The sequence below is a fragment of the Zonotrichia leucophrys genome, chromosome 7 (genome assembly GCF_028769735.1).
Source record: "Zonotrichia leucophrys gambelii isolate GWCS_2022_RI chromosome 7, RI_Zleu_2.0, whole genome shotgun sequence".
NCBI classification, from domain to species: domain Eukaryota; kingdom Metazoa; phylum Chordata; class Aves; order Passeriformes; family Passerellidae; genus Zonotrichia; species Zonotrichia leucophrys.
The window spans coordinates 21751784-21774281 of record NC_088177.1 but is presented as its reverse complement, the minus strand read 5'-3'; the positions used below and the strand labels follow the sequence as shown (position 1 = coordinate 21774281).

General features: G+C 43.8%; 1 protein-coding gene across 2 annotated transcripts in view; it reads left to right on the top strand.

The window, feature by feature from the left end:
- Positions 1-1753: 1753 nt before the first annotated feature.
- ITPRID2 (ITPR interacting domain containing 2) overlaps positions 1754-22498 on the top strand; it is a 39997-nt gene continuing 19252 nt past the window's right edge. Inside the window, exons 1-10 of one of the 2 annotated variants that reach the window (XM_064717884.1) lie at positions 1754-1828; positions 2100-2378; positions 2476-2527; positions 7463-7512; positions 8349-8405; positions 11044-11080; positions 12297-12395; positions 12847-13055; positions 13842-14536; positions 18077-18149. In XM_064717884.1, coding sequence (XP_064573954.1) covers positions 2159-2378; positions 2476-2527; positions 7463-7512; positions 8349-8405; positions 11044-11080; positions 12297-12395; positions 12847-13055; positions 13842-14536; positions 18077-18149 — 1492 coding nt within the window. In that variant the 5' untranslated portion in view covers positions 1754-1828; positions 2100-2158. Of the gene's footprint in view, positions 1829-1994; positions 2379-2475; positions 2528-7462; positions 7513-8348; positions 8406-11043; positions 11081-12296; positions 12396-12846; positions 13056-13841; positions 14537-18076; positions 18150-22498 lie in introns of those variants that run through there. The other variant, XM_064717885.1, reaches the window with a different exon arrangement.

Genomic DNA, 22498 nt, shown 5'->3' with positions numbered 1-22498 from the left:
CTCCCTGCCGCTCCTACAGCTCTCGTGCAGGCAGCTCAACCTCAAAGCGCTGCTTTTTAATAGGTACATATATTTATGCATACACATAAAATGGAAATATAGGCCATTATGTTGAAGAAATACTGTGTTAGGCACTTGCAACAAAGCCAGAAAAAAATCAGATTTTAAGATACCAGTACTATAAATACACCTGTAGGAGCCTCAGCTGAAGTCCAAGCCCCAGCACCGTGGTGGAGGGTGCAGGACCTGAGCTGACCCTCTGACTCACCACTTGGGACACCCGTGGCTCAGGACACGCTCCATATTAGCTTATGCAAATCCTGCACTGTGAAACAAGCCCTGCTGAGAAAAGTATTTGATTATTTTGAGGATCAACGAGAAAGATTCAAATGTAGTTTGCTCTTTTTTTAAGAAATTCAAAAATACCATCTCAAAACATACACAGAAATTATATGTACTTTCAGGGTCAAATTAAATACAAATACACTTTGTTTGTCCTTTGTGCGACTGCTCTTCTGGTTTTATTTCAAGACAAACCATTCAGAAAATTAGAGTGTGTTTAGGAAATTGACTTGTGGTGAGAGGAAATTTACTAAGGGTGTATATGCATAAAGTAGTGGGTCGGCTAGAGGGGTTTAGGAAAAGCAAGAAATTTCTTGAAAGATTTTAACTATAAAATTAGATAATGAAAGAATATTGATTTGGTACCATTAATTTTTTTCTTCCAAAGGCAGATTTGCCTTTAAACATGAAGTACGTCATATGCCTGGCTGTCAACACTGGTTTTACAACTCCAGAAAACATGTGTTAATTTTGCTGCTTGTGTTACTAATTCAGCATCTTTTAATGAAAATGTTGTAAAAGACCTTTTTCAAAAGCTTATTTCTCCCAGGCTCCATGGGTGCAGGTGAGCTCTCTAGGCATGCAGGGCTCCTCCAGCAGTGTCTGTGATGCGAAGTCTGACCCCACGCAGAACGGGAGTGCCCTGCTCCCCATCCAGGGTGGGCACCAGCAGGTCCATTGTGCCCCCAGTGACTGACCCGGCCAGGGTGGGCACCAGCTGGCCTGCCATGCCCTCAGCGACTGACCTAGCCAGGGTGGGCACCAGCTGGCCCATCGTGTCCTCACTGACTGACCCAGCCAGGGCTGCTGTCAGGCTGCTGTCTCCTCCCCAAGCAGGAGACAGCGTTTAAGAAATGGCACTCGGCCCCCACAGTGAAAGCAGCCTTTTGTTGGCACCTCCTTCCCATATATGGGGATTCGTTCGTCTTTTGCTGGGTTTATCAGTTGATTCTGGTGGCCTAAGTACATCCTGAAGGAGATGATAAAGCTAAGATTTTCAAGAGGTCAGTTTTGGTGCTCCTGGTGTCCCTGCACTCCCCTGCCTGTGCCCGAACAGAAGCTGATCTAATTTCACACTCTGGAAGCGAGGCCGAGGGCTGCGTGTACCCAGCACACATCCTGTATCTTTTCCTTGTGCCTACTCTCCCCTCCCCAGGATAAAACCTTGCAAAGTCCCTCTTCGACGCTCTGCATCGTTTTGAGTTTGGAAACGTTCTTTCCGGGCCTAGGCCACGGGCGGCCATTCCGAGCCAGCCCAGGCCCGAAGGACCGCGCTGCCCGACCCCGCATCCCTGCCCCGCATCCCTGCCCGTGACGGCGGCCCGGCCCCGGCGGGAGGCCCCGCTCTGCCGCCGGCCCCGCCGCCGTCACGTGGCCGCCGAGTTTTCTCATCCCGCAGCGGTATGAGGAAGTCAGAGCCGCCGCCGCCGCCGCCCGCAGCCCGGGCGGGCGCAGCCTCCACCACCGCCTCGCCGCGGCGCGACATGTGAGTACCGCGGGCAGCCGGGCCGCCCGAGCTCTGCCCGCCCCAGCTCTGCCCGCCCGCTGCCCCCGGACGCCGGCGGGCCGGGGCGGACACCTGCGGGGTCGGGAGCAGTCGGGGGGCGGCGGTGGCCGGGGCTGGGGCGGGCCGGGGCAGCGTGTGAGCGCGGGGAGGGGCGGCCGCGCTGCCGGGGGCTGCGCGGGCGGCGGCCCCGCGGCCCCCGGACGGGCGGACGGACAGCCGGACGGACGGGACATCTCCGCTCTCCCGGCAGGCTGGCTCTGTCCGGAGCTCGCCTCCCGGCGTGAAGCCCCCGCCGGCGCCGCCGCCCCGATGGAGCAGCCCCCGGCGGCGGAGGAGTGGCAAGGGGCGACCCAGAAGAGGAAGGCCTGGGCCAAGAGCCGCGACTCCTGGCAGGCGTCGGAAGCGGAGGATTTCGCGGCAGCGGCGCTGGCCCGCGGCGAGGAGGAGGAGGAGGAGGAAGAAGAAGAGGAGGAAGAGGAGGAGGAGGAGGATCCCGGCGGCGGCGAGCTGCCGCTGGCCGCTGGAGCAGGTCAGTGCCGGGGGCGGCAGCCCGAGGGTCACCGGGACCCCGCGGGACGGCCTCGCTGTTGCTGACTGTCGGCTTCTCTCTCCCGCTCTGCCCTAAGGCTGCCACAGCGTTCCCAACGAGAAGATCGCGATATGGCTGAAGGACTGCAGGTGGGTGCTCCCGCCGGCGGGTCGCTGCGGCAGCGCAGGAAGGCAGGCGGGTGGGGAGGGAGGCGGGCACCGGCGCTGGCATCGCCGCTCCTCCGGCCGGGTGCGCCGGGAGCCCGCGCGGCCACAGGGGAGCTGGCGCTCGGCACCGCTCCTCTCCTTGGCGTCTCATTAATGCTTCCAGCCGCCGGGGGAGGAACAGACGCAGCAGAGCGTCAGGAAGGCAGCGTTACTTTTGAAGCTGCAGTGGTTCTCACCGAGAGGCTCCAGTTTAAAGCTTCCACTGTTTCCTTGCTGGTTTTTGGTGCAGGTTTCAAGAAACGGTGCTTCCGCGGCATGGCCCTCCTTCAGGAGGGATGCCACGGTTTAGACTAACTAGATTTATCTGAGTCTCTTAATGTCTTCTATCCTTAAGTTCAGGCATGGTATATGTATTCTGCATTTCTATTACTGTTGCAAAATAATCTTTGGTATTTAGAACAGGTATTGATGGAATTACTTTTTCTTCATCCTCAGTCACATAAAAGCACAAATGCTACATCAGTAGCAGCTGCTTTTGTCCTTTTTCTCCATTCAGTCCTATCAGCCCTTGGAGGCGGAGTTGATGGGGAGAAGCTAACAATTAACTTTCCAGCAGCTGACAATGACATTTCAAGACCTCTGCTATTTGATATTTCTGGTTTCTTTCTCCTTTTAAGAGCAGCTACATTAAGGCAAGAATTTACCACTGAGGTTAGTTGTGCCTTTGTGATCTTTTGATCCAGTAAGCAACTGACTGATCTTACTCTGTAACTGAAGTGTGGGTTGTTTTATAGCTACAGGATCCTCCATATAGTTTTCCTCAGATCTTTACAGGCTGTGCCTTGGATAGGGTGTTGGCAGCTACAGGCTTGAAACCGTACTAATCCCTGAAATACAATGTTCAGACATGACAGACCATTCTTCCAAAATGCTAGAATGGGAGAAGATTTTTCTGACTTTACCTCACATCTGGTGTCCTGTTGGTCTACTAAACAGTTTTCTTAAAATCAGTATTACAAATTCAGTGCTTTATTGGAAGTATTTTTTGAGTGGGGAGGGCAAAAATGTAAGGACTGGAGGGGAAAGAGGCCATTAGGGAAGATATTCTTCCTGATGCTGCACTGCCACTATGTCTAAATCTGCAGGATTTCTGTCTAGAACCTTCCCTGGCCCTATAGTCCTTAACATTTCCATACAGAATTTAAGAACAGCACAAAGCTGCAACCTGACAACATGAACATCTAGTAGATGGCCTAAAATCTTGAGTACTAACACAAAGCTTGCAGTTTCATACCCATGCTTTGGCATCTGTTGTTAAAACTGGCATCACACATTTCTGTGGAATGTGTTTGCATCTCTGGCTGTTGATTCCCAAAATAAGGGAATCTTGTTTTACAAATAACAAATGAAGCCCAAGTTAACTTTTTTTTTTGCTAATACAGAAACACAAATTTAGGTAATTCTTGTTTGTGAAACCTGTTGCTCTCCTTGCACAGTAGCCTTTTGAAGTACAGTTGTTTACTATTGTAAGTATTTTCAGAGGACTCTTGTGTTCTGCTCAGAAGGACTTTTAAAGCCAGATTTCCTACACAATGCCATTCAGGCAGCAGTTAACCTCTGCTTTGTGGCGTGCAGGGTGCCAGCACCTGTGGTTCATGGCTGGAAGATGCAATCCCAGCAGCCTGTGAAGGGCTGCACAGTTCCTTGTGTTTTAAACTGCAGAACAGTTTAATTTTTTGTGCCTAACGTACATGCAAGCAGTTGCTAGCATGTGCAGTAAAGTGATAATTCAATTTGCAATGTTACAAGTGATAGCATGTATAGAAACCTAGATGACAATGTACATAGGAAAAGAAGACAGCATTAAGAGAGGAAAACAGAATAGCCCTGCAGATACTACAGTGTTTTGTTTAAAAATAACGATTGTGAAATTTACAATTCGTAAGTTGTTCTCCCTGAAATTTCTTGCTTGTTTAATAACACTGGTTTTGCTGTCAAGCTTTGGTTGCTAAAAAGTGTGAGCATACACAAATGGAGCTGCTATTTCTGGTTCATGGCACAACCTTATTCTTACAAGTTAGCTCCATACAAGTTACCATGTAGCTATTACTACGAATGAAGATTCAGTAGCTGAATGCAATATTTTTTCTGTTACATGTTTTCTAAAAGTAGTGCTTCACATTTTCTGAGTTTCTGTATGTGTTTATGAAACCAGAAGAAAACTGGCACTTCTAAAATCTCATTTTCTGGTTTGAGTTGGCAGCAGCACAAAAAACCTTAATATCAACCCACTGCATAAATAGATCTTCTTATAAGTTTTATTCCTTTGTTTGTTTCTAAAGGCATCAATAGTGTTCTAATATGGATAAAAAGAATTACTAGCTGTCCTTTGATACTTATGTTAATGGTTTGGGGCTTTTATTAGTTGGCATCTCTGTTTCACATCTGCTTTAGAGGAGATGAGGGTTCCTAATTTCCCATGTTATTTACGTTGATAGATCCCCTTTTTGTTGTTTTGGGATTTTTATAAAGAAATAACTAGCAGCAAACCCCAAAAGCAAAAAAGCAAGCATTTATCATACTGTGATTAGAATTATGGAGGCATAAAAAATGTCAGATGTTAGTCAAAGTCTCTGGTTCATTCACATTTTGGGAATCACATGCCTTTGAAAAAGGCCTCTTTTTCTCTCTCCCCAGTACTTTGAAAAGGCACCTTGAAGTAATAAGAAAGCTCATAAAAGTTAAAACACAAGCGTTGGTATTATACTGATAGATGAAAAGAAATTTTTGTCAACTATTATGATGACGTGTATTATTTTGATTGAATATATTTAAACTCTGCCAGTAATACAGGGGATGTGGGAGGTATCTAGGAGCCATCTCCTGTAGATATGCAGGAAGTGAGTTCTTGAAATGCCTCAGAAAGAAGATTTTTTGCTTCAAGTTTAAAATAAACATGGCTTCTGCCCAGATAAGGTTTTAAAAGCTGTGATTTAAACACTTCCACAGCGCAATGCAAAACCCTTGTCTTGTTCTGAGAGACCACCTGACCACAAGTGGGAGCTGAACAAAGTTCAGATGGGATGAGAGGAAGCCTTGAGGCTGTGTGAGGCAGGCAGACCCCATCCTGAGGGCACAACAAGAGGAAGGGTCCCGCAGCCCTGACATTCCCAGGTGCACAGGGCTGCTCTGAGACTGAGCCATAGTGGTGGAAAACAGCCTGGTGCAGACAGGCAGAGCTATCGTGCTGTTTTACAAAAGGATTTTTGTGTGGTACTTCTCCATTGTTTAAACTCATGTTTTGCCTAGTTCTTAAGAGCAAGTGTTTCAAAGGCAGGGGTGTATGGCAGCTGTGTGCAGCTGTGCAGGTAGGGCAGCAAGGGGTGGTTGAAAGGATGCTTTTCTGGTAGCTGCTCATGTGCTGTTGTGGTGACAGACTTCATTTCGAAAGGAAAATGCCAGCTTTGATGGATGCTTTTACTGCTCTCTACCAGCCACTGCATGCAGCACTGACCTTGGCTGTCAGAGTCAATGCCAGCAAGTTTCTACATTGAAAACATAGAGGCATGGGAGTCACCAGGGAAGGAGAGGGAGAAGATTGGGAGTGCACCCATCAGGGCCAGGGAGTAAACATCCAGCATAGTTATTACCTCAGAACATAAGGCTTCTTGCAGCCTGACAGGTTTAGACAATATAGCCTAAGTTTTTTCAGACTCTGACTGGACAGACATCCAGAAATGCAGGAGATCTGAGCCTCAGCAGAGTGTGTCCTGTCACCTGGAATGTGCTTATGCGCTGGATGCTCTGGCTGTTTGCCTTGGAGTCCCACCACGGTGGGGCTTTGCTTTGCTTTGCTTTGCAGAAGGCATGTTGAAGTGAGGTTGCCCTGTATCAGCAAGCTGCATCTGAAGAGAGTGAGCTCTTTTCAGAGGGGAAAGAAAAATAAAGTTGTGAAGTGTAAGGTCTGTTAGAAAGCAGATGCAAACTTTCCTTCCTTAATTTGGCTATGGCACCAAAATAAATACTGTATCAGAGCACTGTTTACTTTCAGGTCTTCAGGAAGGTTTATGTGTTTGTCTAATTGAAAATCCAAATGAAATATACATAATGTAGGTGGATAGATCATCTGTTTTTCCCTTCTTTATGAGTATTATATTTCTGAATTTGTTTTGAGCATTGAAAGTTAGTGCTGTGCTACTTAGAAGTGACCAGGCTTTGGTTAAACATGACTGAGAGACAAGATGTGGAAACATCTAGCTAGTGTCAACAAATACAGTGTGAACCCAGAGTGGGATTGGACTTGTCCCTTGTGAGGCTTCTGCTGCTCCTTTCAAGCACCATGAGGTTCAGCAGATCCCCTGCCCTTCAGGCAGCAGCTATGGGAGGGATCATCCAAAAAAGAGCTAGTGTGAACAGCCTGTAAGGCATCAGAACTGGCAAGTGACAGCTAACATAGCTGTCAAGATTTTTTATCTTGATTCTTCCTGATCATCAAATACAGCTTTTTACCCCTTTCTCCAAAAAGTTTTAAATGTGTAGAAAAATGGCAACAGTTTTTGCTGCTTAAATGAGATTGAATTAATCCATTCAAAAATTCATGCTTGTTTTTTCTGGGTGTTTTGCTGAGAAGCCCATGATTTTCCTCATCAGGGGCTTCTGCTCCTGAAGGTGTTTGAGCTTTGCAGTTATGCAGTTATTATGTTTTGTTGTTTTTCTCTGCAAGGTGTATTTATTTAGAGGGCTGGGGGTTGTTTAGGAAGTTATTGCCAGTCGTCAGATGTTTGTGCTTTCTGGGGGCGGAGGGAGGGAAGGAGGGAGGGAGGGACAACTGCTGCTATCACAAGCTTGTTACATGCTGTAAGGAAGGACATGAAGCAGCAAGTTTTTAAGCAGTGTTAATCTCTTCTGTGGTTTCAGAACGCCTCTGGGAGCCTCCCTGGATGAGCAAAGCAATCCTCTGTTGAAGGGTAAGGAAGGGCTTTACCTACTGAAATCTCTTTTGCTGGAAACTGTTTTCAAGGACATTCATGTGAGACTTGGGGCCTTTAGTAGCAAACCAAAGCTGGGTCAGTATTGCAGAGTTATTCTCGCAGCAGAGCAATTGTGCCTGAGGAGCTGGAGAAGGGGGAAAAGAACCTGAATAAGTCTTTCTGGAGATCTTTGTAAGCTCTAAAAAAACTCCCAGATGTGCAAAATAGGGAGGTGATTTTGTCTCCAAACTGAAAAGCATTAAGCAGTCTCTGCCTCTAATAACTGTGGTTGCCACACCTGAAAATTTTACTATCCGAGCAGGTCTGAATACTAAAGTTCAAAGTACAGTGGGAATGGGCAGGTAGTGACAGTGAAGAAGAATTACTTGTTGTGCCTGGAGTCTTCACTTCAGCTCCTAATCTGGTACAGGAAGGTGAGAGGGGAATGCCCCAGCTGGACTCAGACTCTGGATTCTCCTGGTAAGATGTCTGGAGAACAGATAATGCAGCAGCCAAAGGCACAGATAGGCTGAGTGGTACCTCCAGGTTCCCACTTGAAGTTAATTTGCTCACACATTGACTTGGAAGTGTTTCTGAGTGCAAAACCAAAGCAGTGTTGTAGTTGTTTCCTTTCAAAATCATTTTGCTATGCTCTGAAATGTGACTTCTTGCTTCTTAATGCATTTTAATTGCATGAGTAATGCAGGGTTTGTAAATAAAGTCGAGTTATTTCTTGTATCAAATGAAGTGTCTTGCTAATATCTTTAGATAAGCAGCTGGAAGGAAAACATTGGAGCATTGTAGTTGTTGAAGTGCTAACTGTATGTTTTCAGGCATGCTGGTGAGAAATGGAGGAAGTTTTGAAGATGACTTATCCCTGGGAGCCGAAGGTGGGTGTGTCAGATTATGACTCTTTTTCTAGCAAAGAAAATTATACTCAGTCATCTGATTTTTATTTTGAAGGACAGCATTGGCTAGAAAAGCAGGATGAAGCACACAAAAATGCAGGAAGATTCACTTTTTGAAGTTATTTAGACTATTGCTAGCGTTAAACACTCTGAGTCTCTGACCCAAAGGCCAGAGGCAGTCCTGTATTTGCTTCTGCCCTCTCATTTTAATACCCATGATGACCAGACAGCCTGGAGCACTTACCAAGGCTGTGAGAAAATGATTTCTCCTACTTGCTCTTCTTGTCCATGGGTTACTCTTGGCAGCCATGCATGCCCCACTTCCACTGAATCCCTTGGGAGTGGCTGTGCAAGCTTCTGAAAGGAGGAGTGAAATTCTGTCAGCCACGAGGCAAACCCATTAAGAGCCAAGTGCTTTTAAAAGTGAAAAGCACCAAAGCTGAGTAAGTATTTCGGATCAACCACAATATACACTCTTCTGTTGCTAGCTGCTTGCCTTTTCTTTCTCTTCCGTTTTTTAAGGGGAAGGAGATGTGGCTGTTCCCCATGGACTTTGTATAAAAGGCTTCTAGCCTTGATGTTGATCATAGATCAGAGGTGTCCATAAACCAGCTAGCAAAAGCACTGTGGATTCTGTTCTAACAGAAGCATCTTGTAAAATAGCAAAAAAAAAAAATTCTCACAAACCATGTCCTGGAGTTATCTGTCAGACAGAGGATATAAGACATTATCTGCTTTCAGTGTTTAGAAACAAAAAGGCACAATTCCCAGTTTAGCTTTTAATGTTTTTGAATTACAGCTTTTGCTAAGTGCCAGAACTGATGTAGTAGAAAGCCCTTTCCTTCCACGTTAGTCTTGCCAATAGTGTCAGAGTAGTGGGACAAGGCCTGGAGGAAGGAAATATCTTTAATTTTTAAAGATTTAAGACTTCTAAGGGAAAAAAGTTTATCTGGTAATGATCTTGATCTGATAATGATGGAAAAGCAGTAAATGAGTCTCCTATTGCAATAGATTAAATAGGATTAAATTTTCCTATTGACAGTCTTTTTTACTTTTTAGATTGCCTGCAGCACAAAGATTTCATAGAAAAAGTTTCTGTGTAATGATAATCCAAGGGTCTGGGCTTATGACCAAGAACACAAGAATCAGTGGATTTTAGTACATCATGTCACTTTTTTCTTTTCAGTTTTTCTCCTTATAATTTCTAAGGACTGCTGGTTTTTGTGGGTCTTTAGCATGATTTAGCTTGTTCAGATGAAAAGATCCCAGTACTAGAACTGCTGGTTGATTTTTCTGGCTAATGATGTGGATGTTTCTGCTGGTCTTTGCTTCCCATCTGAGAACAAGGGGACGACAGAGCTGCTTGGAGCAGGGCTGTGTGCCCTGCCAGACAGACAGTCCCTTTGAGGCTGGGATGAATGGCCTGCCCTTGTGCAGCCATGACTGCCTGAGTCCAGATGCAAGGCAGAGCGCTGTGTGAATGGTACAGAGGGCATTGGGCAGGACCTGTAACCCCAGCCCGCTGCTGAGCTGGTAAAACCCATGGTTCAGCTGTTCAACTTAGTCACTGGATAATCCTTACAGATAGGCTTACCTTCCTATTATAGGCAAGAATATTGAAAAGAAGAGATGTGGGATCTGTGTTTTGCATACATTTCTTTGTGATGTCTCCAAAACAAAGAGAGAGGCTGAGAGGTTTCCATGTTTTACTCACGGTTGCTGACTTTACCCTGCTGGCACAGCCAGTCGAGATGCAGAGTTTTCCTGGCAGTGTGTGATGTCACTCTTTTCATAGCTGATTCTGAGGGCTGCTATGACAGACACGTGCTCCTTGCCTGTCTCCTGGGGCAAGTTGTTAGTGCTGAGTTGCCTCTTTGAGGAGCCCATAATTTAAGTCCGAAGTTCAGTTCTGAAAGAATAATGCTGCCTGGGACATTCCCATATGATCCAGCTGTGGAAAGTGCTGACTTCCCTGTCAGCCTGGTGACCAGGTGTTTGGTACCTGGGAGACAGCCTCTCTCCTGAGGTTATCAACTCTGAGCCCTATCAACTATCCCTCCTGCCCTATCAATGTCTGCTGGCCCCATCAGCACTGGGGGCTTCACTGAGCTCTGATCCAGCTCAGCCAGCCAGGGCCCTGCCCCACTTTGCTGATGGAAAGATGAACAAATAGTCTCTGCACCTGGCTGTGGGGCCAGCTGCCTTTCTTGTATTCTTTCCTTTCTCACCTGGAGCAATCTTTGCATGCCTGCTTGTCCTCCTCCCATTCCCACCCAGGAACAGCCCTGCAGCTGGTAATCATGTCTTCAGTTGCAAAGCAATAAATGGTTTATATAACAATTACCAGCTTATCGCAATTGAAATTTCAAGTAATGAGATTAATGACAGGATGTAAACGTGTGTCCATATGAGATTTAATTTTAAACAGAGCTTTAATAAACCAGATCATTTTATATTAGCCATATACTAGAAACCTTTGACAATCATTTATATGGAAGAAGTAAAATCTGGTTTATGCAGGACTGTTGGTAAACATGCTCACTGTCTGCTTCTTCATACTGGTTGTGAGAAATGTAGTTCTGAAGAGATCTGGATATAACTTCTTTTTCTTTCTCTACAGCTAATCAACTACGGAGTGATGCCCAAACAGAAACATGGTAAACATCTTTTTTTGTGTTTGTTTACTTCAGAGGAATATTTATACTGAAGGCCAGGGGGGAGAATGGGCGGTGGAAGTCATGGGGGCTACCACAGAGCTAAAGCTCTTCTGCTTGTGTCTGTTTACATGAGAGTGAAGAAAGTGATCCAGATAACACAGAAAGAGCCGTTAGAAGGTGCAGAAAAAAAAATTTTATGTTCTTTCAGCAGACCTGACATAGATTTTGGAGTAGCAGGAGGAAAACAGAGAAATGACAAATCTTGCAATGTAGCATGATTAACCTTCTTTGCCTCAGTGATTGCTCACTGTTTCAGAAATTTCAAGGGAAAATTAGTTTTGCCTGTCACAGCACATGTGTTTTGGGAGCAGGGAAAAAAGACTTTGAGAGAGGAGAGATGATTAGAGCTTCTAAATAAAATGTGCTGAAACTAAAACCCCACTGAAACTTCAGTGAATACTGTGCAGCCCCTGCAGAAAGCATCCTCTCTATTCCTTCTGAGTTGGGCACCATAAATAAATACACACTCTTAGGTGAATCCTCTGCCACCTTTGGTTTCTTGGTGGCTGTTTTGGGGGGGGGAACATTTTGTTCCTCAGAGAGATTAACCAGAAATATTTGAACCCAGGATACCACCTAATGCTCAGGCAGCTTCTCCAGATGCAGGGAAGAAATAGTTTGGGATTGGGAAAGAGGCTGGCCAGCAGTGTGGGCTGAGGCTCATCTTGCTTCATTTCCCTGGGAGCCTCTTCAGTTTCCCCAGCCAGCTCCGGGCAGGTGGCACCTGGGAGGAGCAGGGTACCCAGGGCGTGGAGAGGGTGGCCTTGCATGGAGAGGTGGTACTGCTGGAGGAGGCAGCAGCCCAGGGGAGGCAGGAAAAGGCAGGGCCAGGACAGCTCACCCGAGGCTGGGCTTCCTTACTGGAGGAGGGTGGGAACAGGGAGGGTGGGGCAGCAAGGGCAGATCTGGGGTTGTTTTCTCAGCTCACATTTGCCTTCAAAGTCGTACTGTCTATGTACATTTTTACTGAGGCAGCCCAGGGTTTGCTTTTGTTTCTGTATTTCAATAAATGACATGGATAATACAAACCAGAGTACACTGAAGGGAAAAAGAGAAATCCGGCTGTGCTGGCGGGTTAGCTCTCCAGTGAGACAGAGAATTAAGTCCCTGAACAGAAGAGGTTTATCACAGGGGTCCTCTCTGTTTGTGTTGACAGCAATGGTGTACTGGCAAAGGACAGGAGGCTGCAGTTCCATCAAAAGGGGAGAAGTATGAACTCCACCGGCTCTGGAAAAAGTAGCGCGACTGTTTCAAGGTAAAACTCTGCTTAAAAGGTCTGTTCCTCAGTTACATGGACTTGGCTTGTTTATGTGCCTTGCTGCATTTAGAAAGGAATTTTCATTTGGTTGCTTGGAAAACTTCTGTTTGTCTTTTGTTGTGGTTTTCAGTAAATGCTAACAAATGGACCTAAACATTAAAAATTCCAGAACTTTTAATGGCATTTTAAAATTTGGGCTCTGCAGAATAGGACTGATTTTAGAAATTATGGGATTGGATCTGTGATGTGTCTGGGCCAATGGCTCTCATAATGGGAACGAAAATTTTAGATGCAGAGATCTTCACAATTATTTCGAAAACTAGTCTGAGATGTAGGAGTCAAAAGTTCAATAAACCAAAGTGGCTACTGGGCTGAGTAAGTAGTTTGATAGAAGGGACTGGATCTTAAAAGGAGACATGTAGATGGTTAACATCTTTCATTTGTCTAGTGTTTCTGAATTACTGGAGCTTTATGAGGAAGATCCTGAAGAAGTGCTCTATAACCTTGGGTTTGGGAGAGATGAACCAGATATTGCTTCAAAAATTCCAGCGAGATTTTTTAATTCATCGTCGTTTGCCAGAGGGATAGATATCAAAGTGTTTTTGAATGCCCAAATACAGCGCATGGAAGTGGAAAATCCAAGTTTTGCTTTAACAAGTAAGTATGTTTTTGAAGCACAGTTTATTTATGAGTTTATTAACTATGTAAACAACCCCAAAAGAGGTGTGTATCTAATACTCTGGCAAAACTCTGTTACAGCCTAAAGGCCAACATTCCATTCAGAATTCATAATAAAACTCTTGCTTAGTCTTCAGTAGGCAAGAGGTGACCACCAGGGTGGTACTCCTTGGGGTGAGTGGAAGGATTTTAGTGAGGGAGGGAAATAAAAGGCATCCTCTAAGGTTTGCTGCCTTCTGGTTTGTGTCATTCTCATCTTCTGATGCAGCTTTAGAGCACTGAAACAAATAACAATATCCTTCTGTTTCTGGTGTTCTTCAGTCACTGGGTGGGATTTTTTTTCTGGGTGGCAGTGACCTATTTTTGTCATTGTTGAAATCTGGGGCAGTATTTCTATGGACTTGGACAAGAGCTTTGTTGGATCAGTAATGAGCGCTGCTGAAATGAGGGCATAGCTGTCCTTTTGTAGTTGTAGCTGGAGAGAGCAATATGAGTAACACTTCCTTTCTAGCATTTTGTAAATAAACTTGTGTCACACACATATGCCACTGATTTAATTTGGGAGAACTTTGCGTGCTGTTCTTGTGCATTTAGTAGAGATTCCTTTTTTCCATAGTAGGGTATGACTTTCATCTTACAGGTCTAGGAAGTGTTCATTCAGCCTTAGAGGCACCTGATAAAAATAGGAGTAGGTTTGTGGGGTTGAGCAGAGATTATGATCAAAATTCCCTCTTCAGATATGCCTTGTGTTTCATTCCTGTGCAGGTCGTTTTCGTCAGATTGAAGTGCTTACTACTGTGGCCAATGCTTTTTCTTCTTTGTATTCTCAAGTCTCTGGGACTCCTTTGCAGAAAATTGGTAGTATGAATTCAGTGTCTTCCAGCAAAGAAGCATCCAGCCCTCCCCCTTTGAATCGCAGCAACACAGCCAGTCGGTTAATGAAGACCTTGTCAAAACTCAATCTGTGTGGCACACAGCAAGCTGATGGCAGCAGCTCCTCCAGTCCTTCACCTGTTGAAAAAGGGAAAAGTCCAGCTGAAGTAGGGAGTGAGGAGAATGATGTAAAAAGTGAATCTAAATTGCCAAAATATCCTAAAAAGAAAGACTGCCCCTCTTTTTTGGCTCCTGTAAAGGAGGAGATAGCCGGCAGTCAGACAAAGGCTGCAAGAGCAGAGAGACCCACGCACCTCCCTGCTGTGGCTGACGGAGCACAGGAGGGTTCTGTGCCTCCAGCAGACGGGCAGGGTGGCAGGCTGGCAACTGCCCAGGATAGACCATGCGAAGAACCTGGGCTTTTGGACTCTCCAGGCCTCAGCAGCAGCTCCAGCACCTCTGACAGCAGTGTCCTGACACAGAGACTGTGCACGGCATCGCCAGCGAGAGACCCCTGCGCTCCCCTCGCAAACCCGTCCGTCGTGAGCCTAATGCTGCAGCAGAAGGACTCCTTTGAGATGGAGGAGGTGGGTGAAGATACATGACTTTCTTTGTGCATACAGTTTACATAACTCCCTGTCTGCCAGCACAGGAATGTTCCCTCCTGTGCAGCTGACAGTGTTTTCTCCAGGAATACTTGAAATTCTCTGAGTGTTGCGCTTTCTCAGCAGTTGCAGGCTGCTCTAATTGATCCTCTTAATAAGGTAACTTGGTGCTGCTGCTGCTGTTGTTCCTAAGTCACTGGGAAAGTTCTTATTCTTTTTTTTTAAATCAGATTCAGGTAATTGCTATCACTGGGATAACTCCTGGGAAGGTTTCCCTATGTAAGTAAATCTAGGTTAGGCTTTGTACACAACAAAATTTTGTGTGTTTAGTTTTTACACTTTACTTAAATTGTTAAGTAGAAATCATTACTTTCGTTACCAAAAGTAAATTCAGTTTATTAATTGATGTTTATTAAAGATAAATTTGTGAATAAAGCAAGAGTTTTGTTGCAGTGAAACAGAGGAGGGACTTTCATGTAGTGTGAGGTGCTCGTCTTGTGCAACTTTCGGTTTTGATTACAATCTACTCTAAGCTGATTTATTTGTTCTCTGGAAATTAGCACATTGAAGGTCGCTGTGACATGACTTTTGGCAAGGCTTAATTGCACAGTCTGTGCTAGGTGTCTTTTAACATCTTCATATATGCAGATACCCATTTTCATATTGAAAAATTGTCCCAAAGGAATTTTAATTCCCAGGTTCCTGTAAGTGATTTGTTTATTAGGCTAGTAAACATGCAGCCTACTGATTCAAGAATGCAATTTTTGCATAGACTTAATGCTCAAATTGTAAGAACTGTCTCAATATTCTTAAATTAGTAGATGCTTTTGTGGACACATTTCAATGTGACTGTTAAAAGTTCAGCAGTTAAGTTTTTTGTCTATGTGAAATAGATACATAAAATGAAGGATATTGTGATTTCAGTGGTGAAATGAAGAAAGCAAGTGAATAGAAAAGCCACAGAATTTTACAGTGAATGATGAAGTGATGATTTAGAAGATACTGTGTCTGGTGTCATATTGTCATGACAAGTTCTTTTAGATCATCTAATGTTGTAGCTGAAGGCACTCATTAAGCAAAAAAAAGGTAATCAAGCCTCTTGTGCTTCCTAGCACTTGTTTATTCCAGTGTGTCCTACCCACATATTGGTGGCCATCTACTGAACCAGAACAAAGGACTAGTCCAATTGAGAGGGGAAAAAGAAACTCAGTGTATTTTGATTTATTTCTTTTTCCTGGCTTAGTTTTCAGCCAGATAGTTTTCTTGATACAGCTTGTTGTGTAGCTATAAAAATGTTTGCATTGGCACAATTGGATGGGACTGAGGAGCAATGCATTTTGCCGTATATTTCAGAGGAGAAATCCATTTTTGGTACCCTTGGGCAAAACTGAAACAATTAATGTATTTTATATACATGTATATACATGTGTTTATATTAAAAAGAGGTGTGGAATTTTCCTTCAGAGTAAGCTGGCTGGAAAGGCTTGCTGAATTCTGCTCAAGTGTGATGTGTTTGCAGAGTTTTGGTTGCACACTTTGTGCAGTGATGCCAGGCATAAACACAGCTGTTTTGGCAAGACAGCATATGATGTGGGATGGGATTTTGGTGGATTTTTTGTTTATGCAATATAGTATATACTTATCAACTGGCTACAGATCCCTGGGAAGGATGGATTGAGTTTTGCTGAAGACATTTTAGAACAATTCCTGGCAGTGGGATTTTATTTTTGTGCGTCTCTAAGCAGGGTGTAATGAACAATAACCTGTCTTAGAAACAGTGACAGTAACTCCTCCCCCTGTTTTCCTAGCTTGGCATGGAGTGCATTCTTATGCATAAGAAAGATGACAGATATATCAAAGAAGTTCTTTCCAAGGCTTACAAATGCCTTGGAGGTTTGCGTGCCCTTCGGAAGTCTGTGGCTGTGAAGATAGCGAGTGTGGGAGTGAGTCAGGACAGGATTTCCCCCAAACACCCACTCCTGAGGTGGCCAATGACAGTGCTGAAGGTCACTTACCAGCGTGAATATTGGCTGGAGGGAGGGAGAAGGAGCTTCTGTGTGCTTGAGGAGCTGCACCGTGCTGCGGACACGGTTGGAATGGAATGCTGTCTCCCAGCCAAGGACAGGAGGTGGATGGTATTTAAATGAGAAGAACCTTAGCTTTTGGAAGGCTGCAAATTTAGCCATCAGAAACTGGGAGGTTTGAGAGAATCAAGACACCTTCCTGGGAGGCCAGTTTTATTAAAGTGTCTGTAAGATTACTTGTTGTTCTTTGTTAAAATAAAAATACCAAGCTAGTTTTTTCCTAATCTTAAATGGTGAGCCCCTTCTAGACTCCCCTGCACTTGGATGAAATAAGGATTTACCCCTTTGTTGCAGCCTTCATCTCCTAAAAGAACAGAAGCCACAAGGTTTATGTGTAAAAGTAACTAAATATAAATATGGTTGCTATACACATGAGATCAATGCAAATATAACCTCTTCTTTAGCTAAATACAAATTTTGGCTTATCAACATCAGTATCTTGATTTTTACATTTTTAAGTTGATAAAAAATTGAGATAAATTCATTGTGTTACAGTTTTGAAACTGGGCTGGCAGCCCATTAGAGGGAAGGTTTGGGGAGAGCTGGACAGCGGGGTTGTGCATGTAGACTTGCGTGTGATCCATTAGGATTTTTTCTGGATCACATGCAAAAAGAGAGAACATATTCTAGGTTTTGAACCAAACAAAGGCCTCCCTGTTGAGATTTTAGGCATATTCTTTTCATTGTTTGAACATTTGCCTGAGAACTGCTTCCTTAATAAGACTGTGTTTCACAAAGTTACTGAGTGAAAGAATTCATTTTTATGTAGTTTTACATTTCCCAGTTGAAATGTGCATGGATCTGAATACATTATCTTCCTTTTCTGTGCTGGAAGACATAGCAGTTATTTCCATGAGTAGTGGCATGGTGAAGTCTGGAGTAGGTTCTGGCTGGGTCTGGGTCCTTCTGCTGGAGGTTTGGTGGCTTGTAGGAAATAGTTGGTAGGGCTGCAGTTGACAGGCCATGAGTGCTGACCTCCTCATACATTTTTCTACATGTATTGTACTTGTTCTTTAAATTCAAATGAAGGGCCAAGAGTTCTGACTGGAAAAAGACAGTAGTGTAAAGGTGGTCAGAGGTGTTTTCACACAGTAATTTTAGTGTTTTTTCAAAGAGGAACTGAGAGCTCTGTGTTGTCACAGGATGTGATTTCCAGGTCTTTTGCGTGCAGAGGGTAGCCAGAGGGGAGGTCTGTGCCCTGTGTGGGAGGTGCTGCCCAAGGATCACTGTTCTCCTCCAGGAGCATTGCTGAATGCCTGGTGAAAGTTGGTTCAAGGAGATCACAATTTGCTCCTTCCACCAGTGTAGGTTGTTCAATTGGAGGAAAAAGCCACCAAAACCTCCTCGTGCGTGTGCAGTGTGTATAGCTTAGGCATTCCTAAGCACAGGAATATATTCCAGTTGGCCTGACAAAATATTCATCTCCTCTTCCTGATAGATCCAGAGTACAGAGGGGGATCTACCTCACGTTTCAGCTACACATCAGCTAGCAGTGACCAAGTCAAGGAAAGGTGAGTAGACTGCAGCTTCTGTGAGGACAGCAGACTGCTGAGTGTTCTTCCATATCTGAAAGGCTGATTCAGATATTTTAAGCTTCTAAAGTTTTTTTTCTCTCTAGAAATAAAAAGGATCTGGGTTTCTTTTTAAGCTAAATCACAGAACATTACTACAAAGTGGCAACCAAATTACAGGCAAGACAACAGCCCTATAACCTCACTGGCTGTTTTCACTCTTGTGTAATTGATGGTAGTTCAGATGGCCTGAAATGTTAATTCAGATTGTGTGGGATTTTTTTTTCCTTAGTAGATCCTGTAATTTAAGATACCCATTTAAACTGAAATTATATTGTTTTAAACCTAAATTGCATGATACATGCAGCTTTTTCCTATGCACTACTGCTCTGTCTGCAGGCTGCCTGCTCAGAAAACTAGTGTCTCTACACCCACGTGGAAACTGTAGTCCCTCACAAGGAGAATGCTGTGCACTGGCTGTTGTGGTTCACTTAGTTTGTGCTTTCATCTCAAATTATTATTTATGTGTTTTATGGCTTGGAGGGGGATAAAGCTGATTTTTACGTTTATTTTGTGATTGTTACTTTGCCCAGTGTGGGCAAGTGAAGGTCATTCTCTAGCTGATACATTTAATTAAAGAGGAACTAGAGCTTGTTGCACTTAGGGAGGTGCTTAGATGTGTGCAACTTCTTGGTGAAACATGAATAGCATCTCTAGATACTTAAGAGAGGCAGAAAAACCTCTCTAAAGAAACACAGATCATCTTATTTGCATTTGCACAAATGAATTGACAGTTGTGTGACCTGTCAGCTGAATTGCATGAACGTGGTTGAGAGTGCCCTGGACTAAGTGTGGGAGAGTAGTGCCTGGTTAGTGGTGATAGCTTGTGCTACTTGTTCATCAGTGTTCTGCACAACACAGCCTGGTGCTCACTAAGCTTCCTCTGGTACAAACATAGGCCACTAAGGATTGCCAGAAACTGAATCTCTGACTGTTCCTAGTACTTCCTCCTTACATGCTTCCTCTTTCCTCCACCTGCTTTACATGACTACATGAAAAGAGGTGCAGTCTTTATAGGGCAGGGCTCTCCTGTTTGCCGGCCTCTCCAGCTTCAGGGAGAGCTTTTCAGAGAAAACTGAGTTAAGGAACCAGGAGCTGCAGTCAGGGAGGAGACAAAATAATTTTTTTCATCTTTTCTCCTCCCAGTAGTTATTTTACGCTCTTCTTCCACCACACAAGAAAGAAAAGTGAGATGGTCCTGTGTGTACTTGCTGAAAGCTACCAACAGTTCTAGCAGTGGGACTTCAGTGTGACTGAAGTAGGCCAGGTCATGTTTCCCAGGCACGATGTCTCTCCTATTTCTGAATACACTTCACACAGATTAGTGGTGACACTTTATTAACAGGCAGGCATTGCCTAGAATTTTCTATGACTTATCTGACAAGGATATCAATACCTGAACATTCACTAAAAGTTAGTCTGAGACCAGCATTTTATTTCACCTGGGAGACGCAAAACACGTAGGACTTTGTTCTGTGTAGGTTTCAGTCAAGTTGCCAAGAGGGTGAACGTTGATGGAGAACTAACCCAAAAGGTAGAAAAACTGTAGCCGACTTTTCTTTTTGCAAGTTGTCCAACATGAGACAACATGGAGGCCTTTCAGCCTGCTTTCTCAGAGGGGGGGATGTTCACAAACTTAGAAGGCATACAAAGTTAGTGGTCACTTACTAAACATTCTGGCCATTGTCTGAATGTGAAATTCCACTCTCGCTAGCAATCTCATGAGGTGGGATCAGCATGAAATTCAACCACAGGTCCTCTGTTGCAGTGTGATTTCAGTTGACAATCCTTATACAAACCCACCTTTTCCAGTGGCTTTTTCTCTGTGGTGCATAAGCACACATAAAGATTTGTTCCAGATGAATACTTCCCTGAAGGAATACTTCTGTACCTCTTTTTCTATGTGGTGGTATTTCTTTGTCAGTTAGTAGGGTTGGTGTTCTTTGGTACAGGTTATTAGAAACCTTACAGTGTCATTTTACATCTGCACAGAGGGCTGTGGATGCTTTCTCTGAAATTTACAGCGGTTTGTAAGGCATATTAAGAGGGCTTTTAATAAGAAGTGAACTATTCAAATAAAAAGATACTCTCTTTTCTTACTGAAGTAGTCTGGCTGACTGTTAACTATTATGTTGAACAACACAGTCTACTGCTGTTTAGACTCCTAACTAACGCATGTGTCTTATCTCAGTTGTTTTAGAAACACGAGAATGAAAAGCTTCAGCTAGTTTGCAAACACACAGCACTGCTGAATGTCCACTATAAAAAAAGCATATTGCAAAGTTATCTGGTAGAAAGGTTTGTTAGTGCAAAACCAAAATTCTTATTGATATATCATACAGCAGCACCTTCCATTCCAAAAAAATGCCCCAAAAGAAAGACAAATGCAGGTACAATGCCTAGAGGAAAAAGTATTCTCAGGACAACGCAAATCATGAATCTCTGGTTGTTGGCATCAACATGGCTCTGTGAAATTTTGAGTAGCCACAGACCTGTTTCTTTTAAGGCATTAAGGTTATTGGTTTTGCAAGTTTAATCCTTGAAAGGGAAGAAAGCACATCATCAGCACTTCCTGTCCTTAATATATTATTGTATTTATAGCTCTCTGTGGGTGCAGCCCCACAGGAGATTGGAGATGGGGGAGTGAGAAGAAAACATCTGGAACAGATTTTTTGCAAGGAAATCCCCAGGGACTCAGAGTTTTTGCAACAGGACTCCTTTTGGGCTGGTTTTGTTAGTGCATGGTGTGATCAGTATGTAAAGAAGGGACAATTGATATTTAATCCTATAATAAAATGCCTCACAGTTAAATTGGGAATGTTAATTTAATTATTATCTTATAAAATACAAAGTGCATTTGAACTTTTCCTATAATGCATGTACAAGAAAAAGATGTTAAAACTTTATGAACAGTTTCCACATATTTCTTCTCCTCTTCTGTGTGAGCAGTTGAGTGACTCAGAAGAGGTGAGACTGACACTGGTAGCTCATTATGATGTTGCAATAGATGAACTAATCATTTCCCTGACAAGGATGCTCTGCTGAATCTGCCTTCATGTTTCATAAACCACAGACTTGTTTCTTCATCTTGTGTTCTTTGTTTAGAACTTTTTCCGTTTATTTAGATTATTTATGAATACACAATTTTCTTAATGTATATTCAGTGCCCAAATACACTTTGATATTTTTTTAATATATAGTTTAGAACAACAATCCAATAAGCCATTTTATTTGTGCTCTGTTAAACTGGGATGGGAGTTTGATTTTCCTGGTGGTTTTGTTTGTTGTAGCTGGTTCCTTCTTCCACACTTTCGTTGTTATCCTGCCACTGGCCTCCTCCCAGTAGTTCAGAAGATTTCCTGTGTGTAGTGTTGACAGTAGCTTTGAGTGGCAGAGTCAGTGTTGTGCAGTGGTACCTTTTTGCAGAAGGTATATTTGTCTTCCTGGGGTTGCACAGGGCAAGGGATGATCCCAGCCTATAAAACCAACCTTTAGTGCTGAGTTTTCTGCACTCAAGGTGAAGAGAGGGGGACCCATATCTCACTACAAACTCCTTGTCCTAAGATTCTCCTTTGCCAGGAGGACCTTTTGTCAAGAGCCAGATGTAACTCTGTGGCTTTTTTTGAAGTGTGTTCCTATTTTCCCCTTGTTTGCTTGAATCTGAGACATATCCAGGTGCTGTAGAGCAGGCTACATAGCTGGATCAGTCTTGTCAAGAGGGTGAATATCATTATGTATCTGTATATCCCAGTGTACTAGTTGGTATTTCCAGTCTTTACAGAACCAAACCTTGTCATTTCACTACTGATTCAGTAGAGATTCCAGCTCTTTATAATTTTTTACTGCCTTTACATCATAGTGATGTTGTGGAGAGCCCTGAGAACTTGCAAAGGGCCAGGGTAAGGTGTGGTAGCAGATGACTACTCAGAAAACATCTTTTCTGATTTGCTTTAGAACATTAAAAAATCCTAGCAGCTCTGTAGCACTGAAAGCAAGGGATACCTGTAGAAAGGGACTAGGTCTCCTTAGGTTGAACCAAGGCAGTTTGAATCTGTTCATACTGTGCCAGTCACTTGCCATGGATAAATGAGGCCAGTGTGAATGACTGCTCTTGGCTGATCCTTTGCCTGGTGGTATCTGTCCTGTGAGGCTGTCAAAGCATGTCAATAAATTACCAGTGCTATGGAAGATTATCTGGAAGACTCATTTTAACTTCAGTACTGTGTCTCTGAGAAGCCCAAGAATTGATTTCAGAAAACATATAGATGTAATTTTCCTTTCTATAGCTG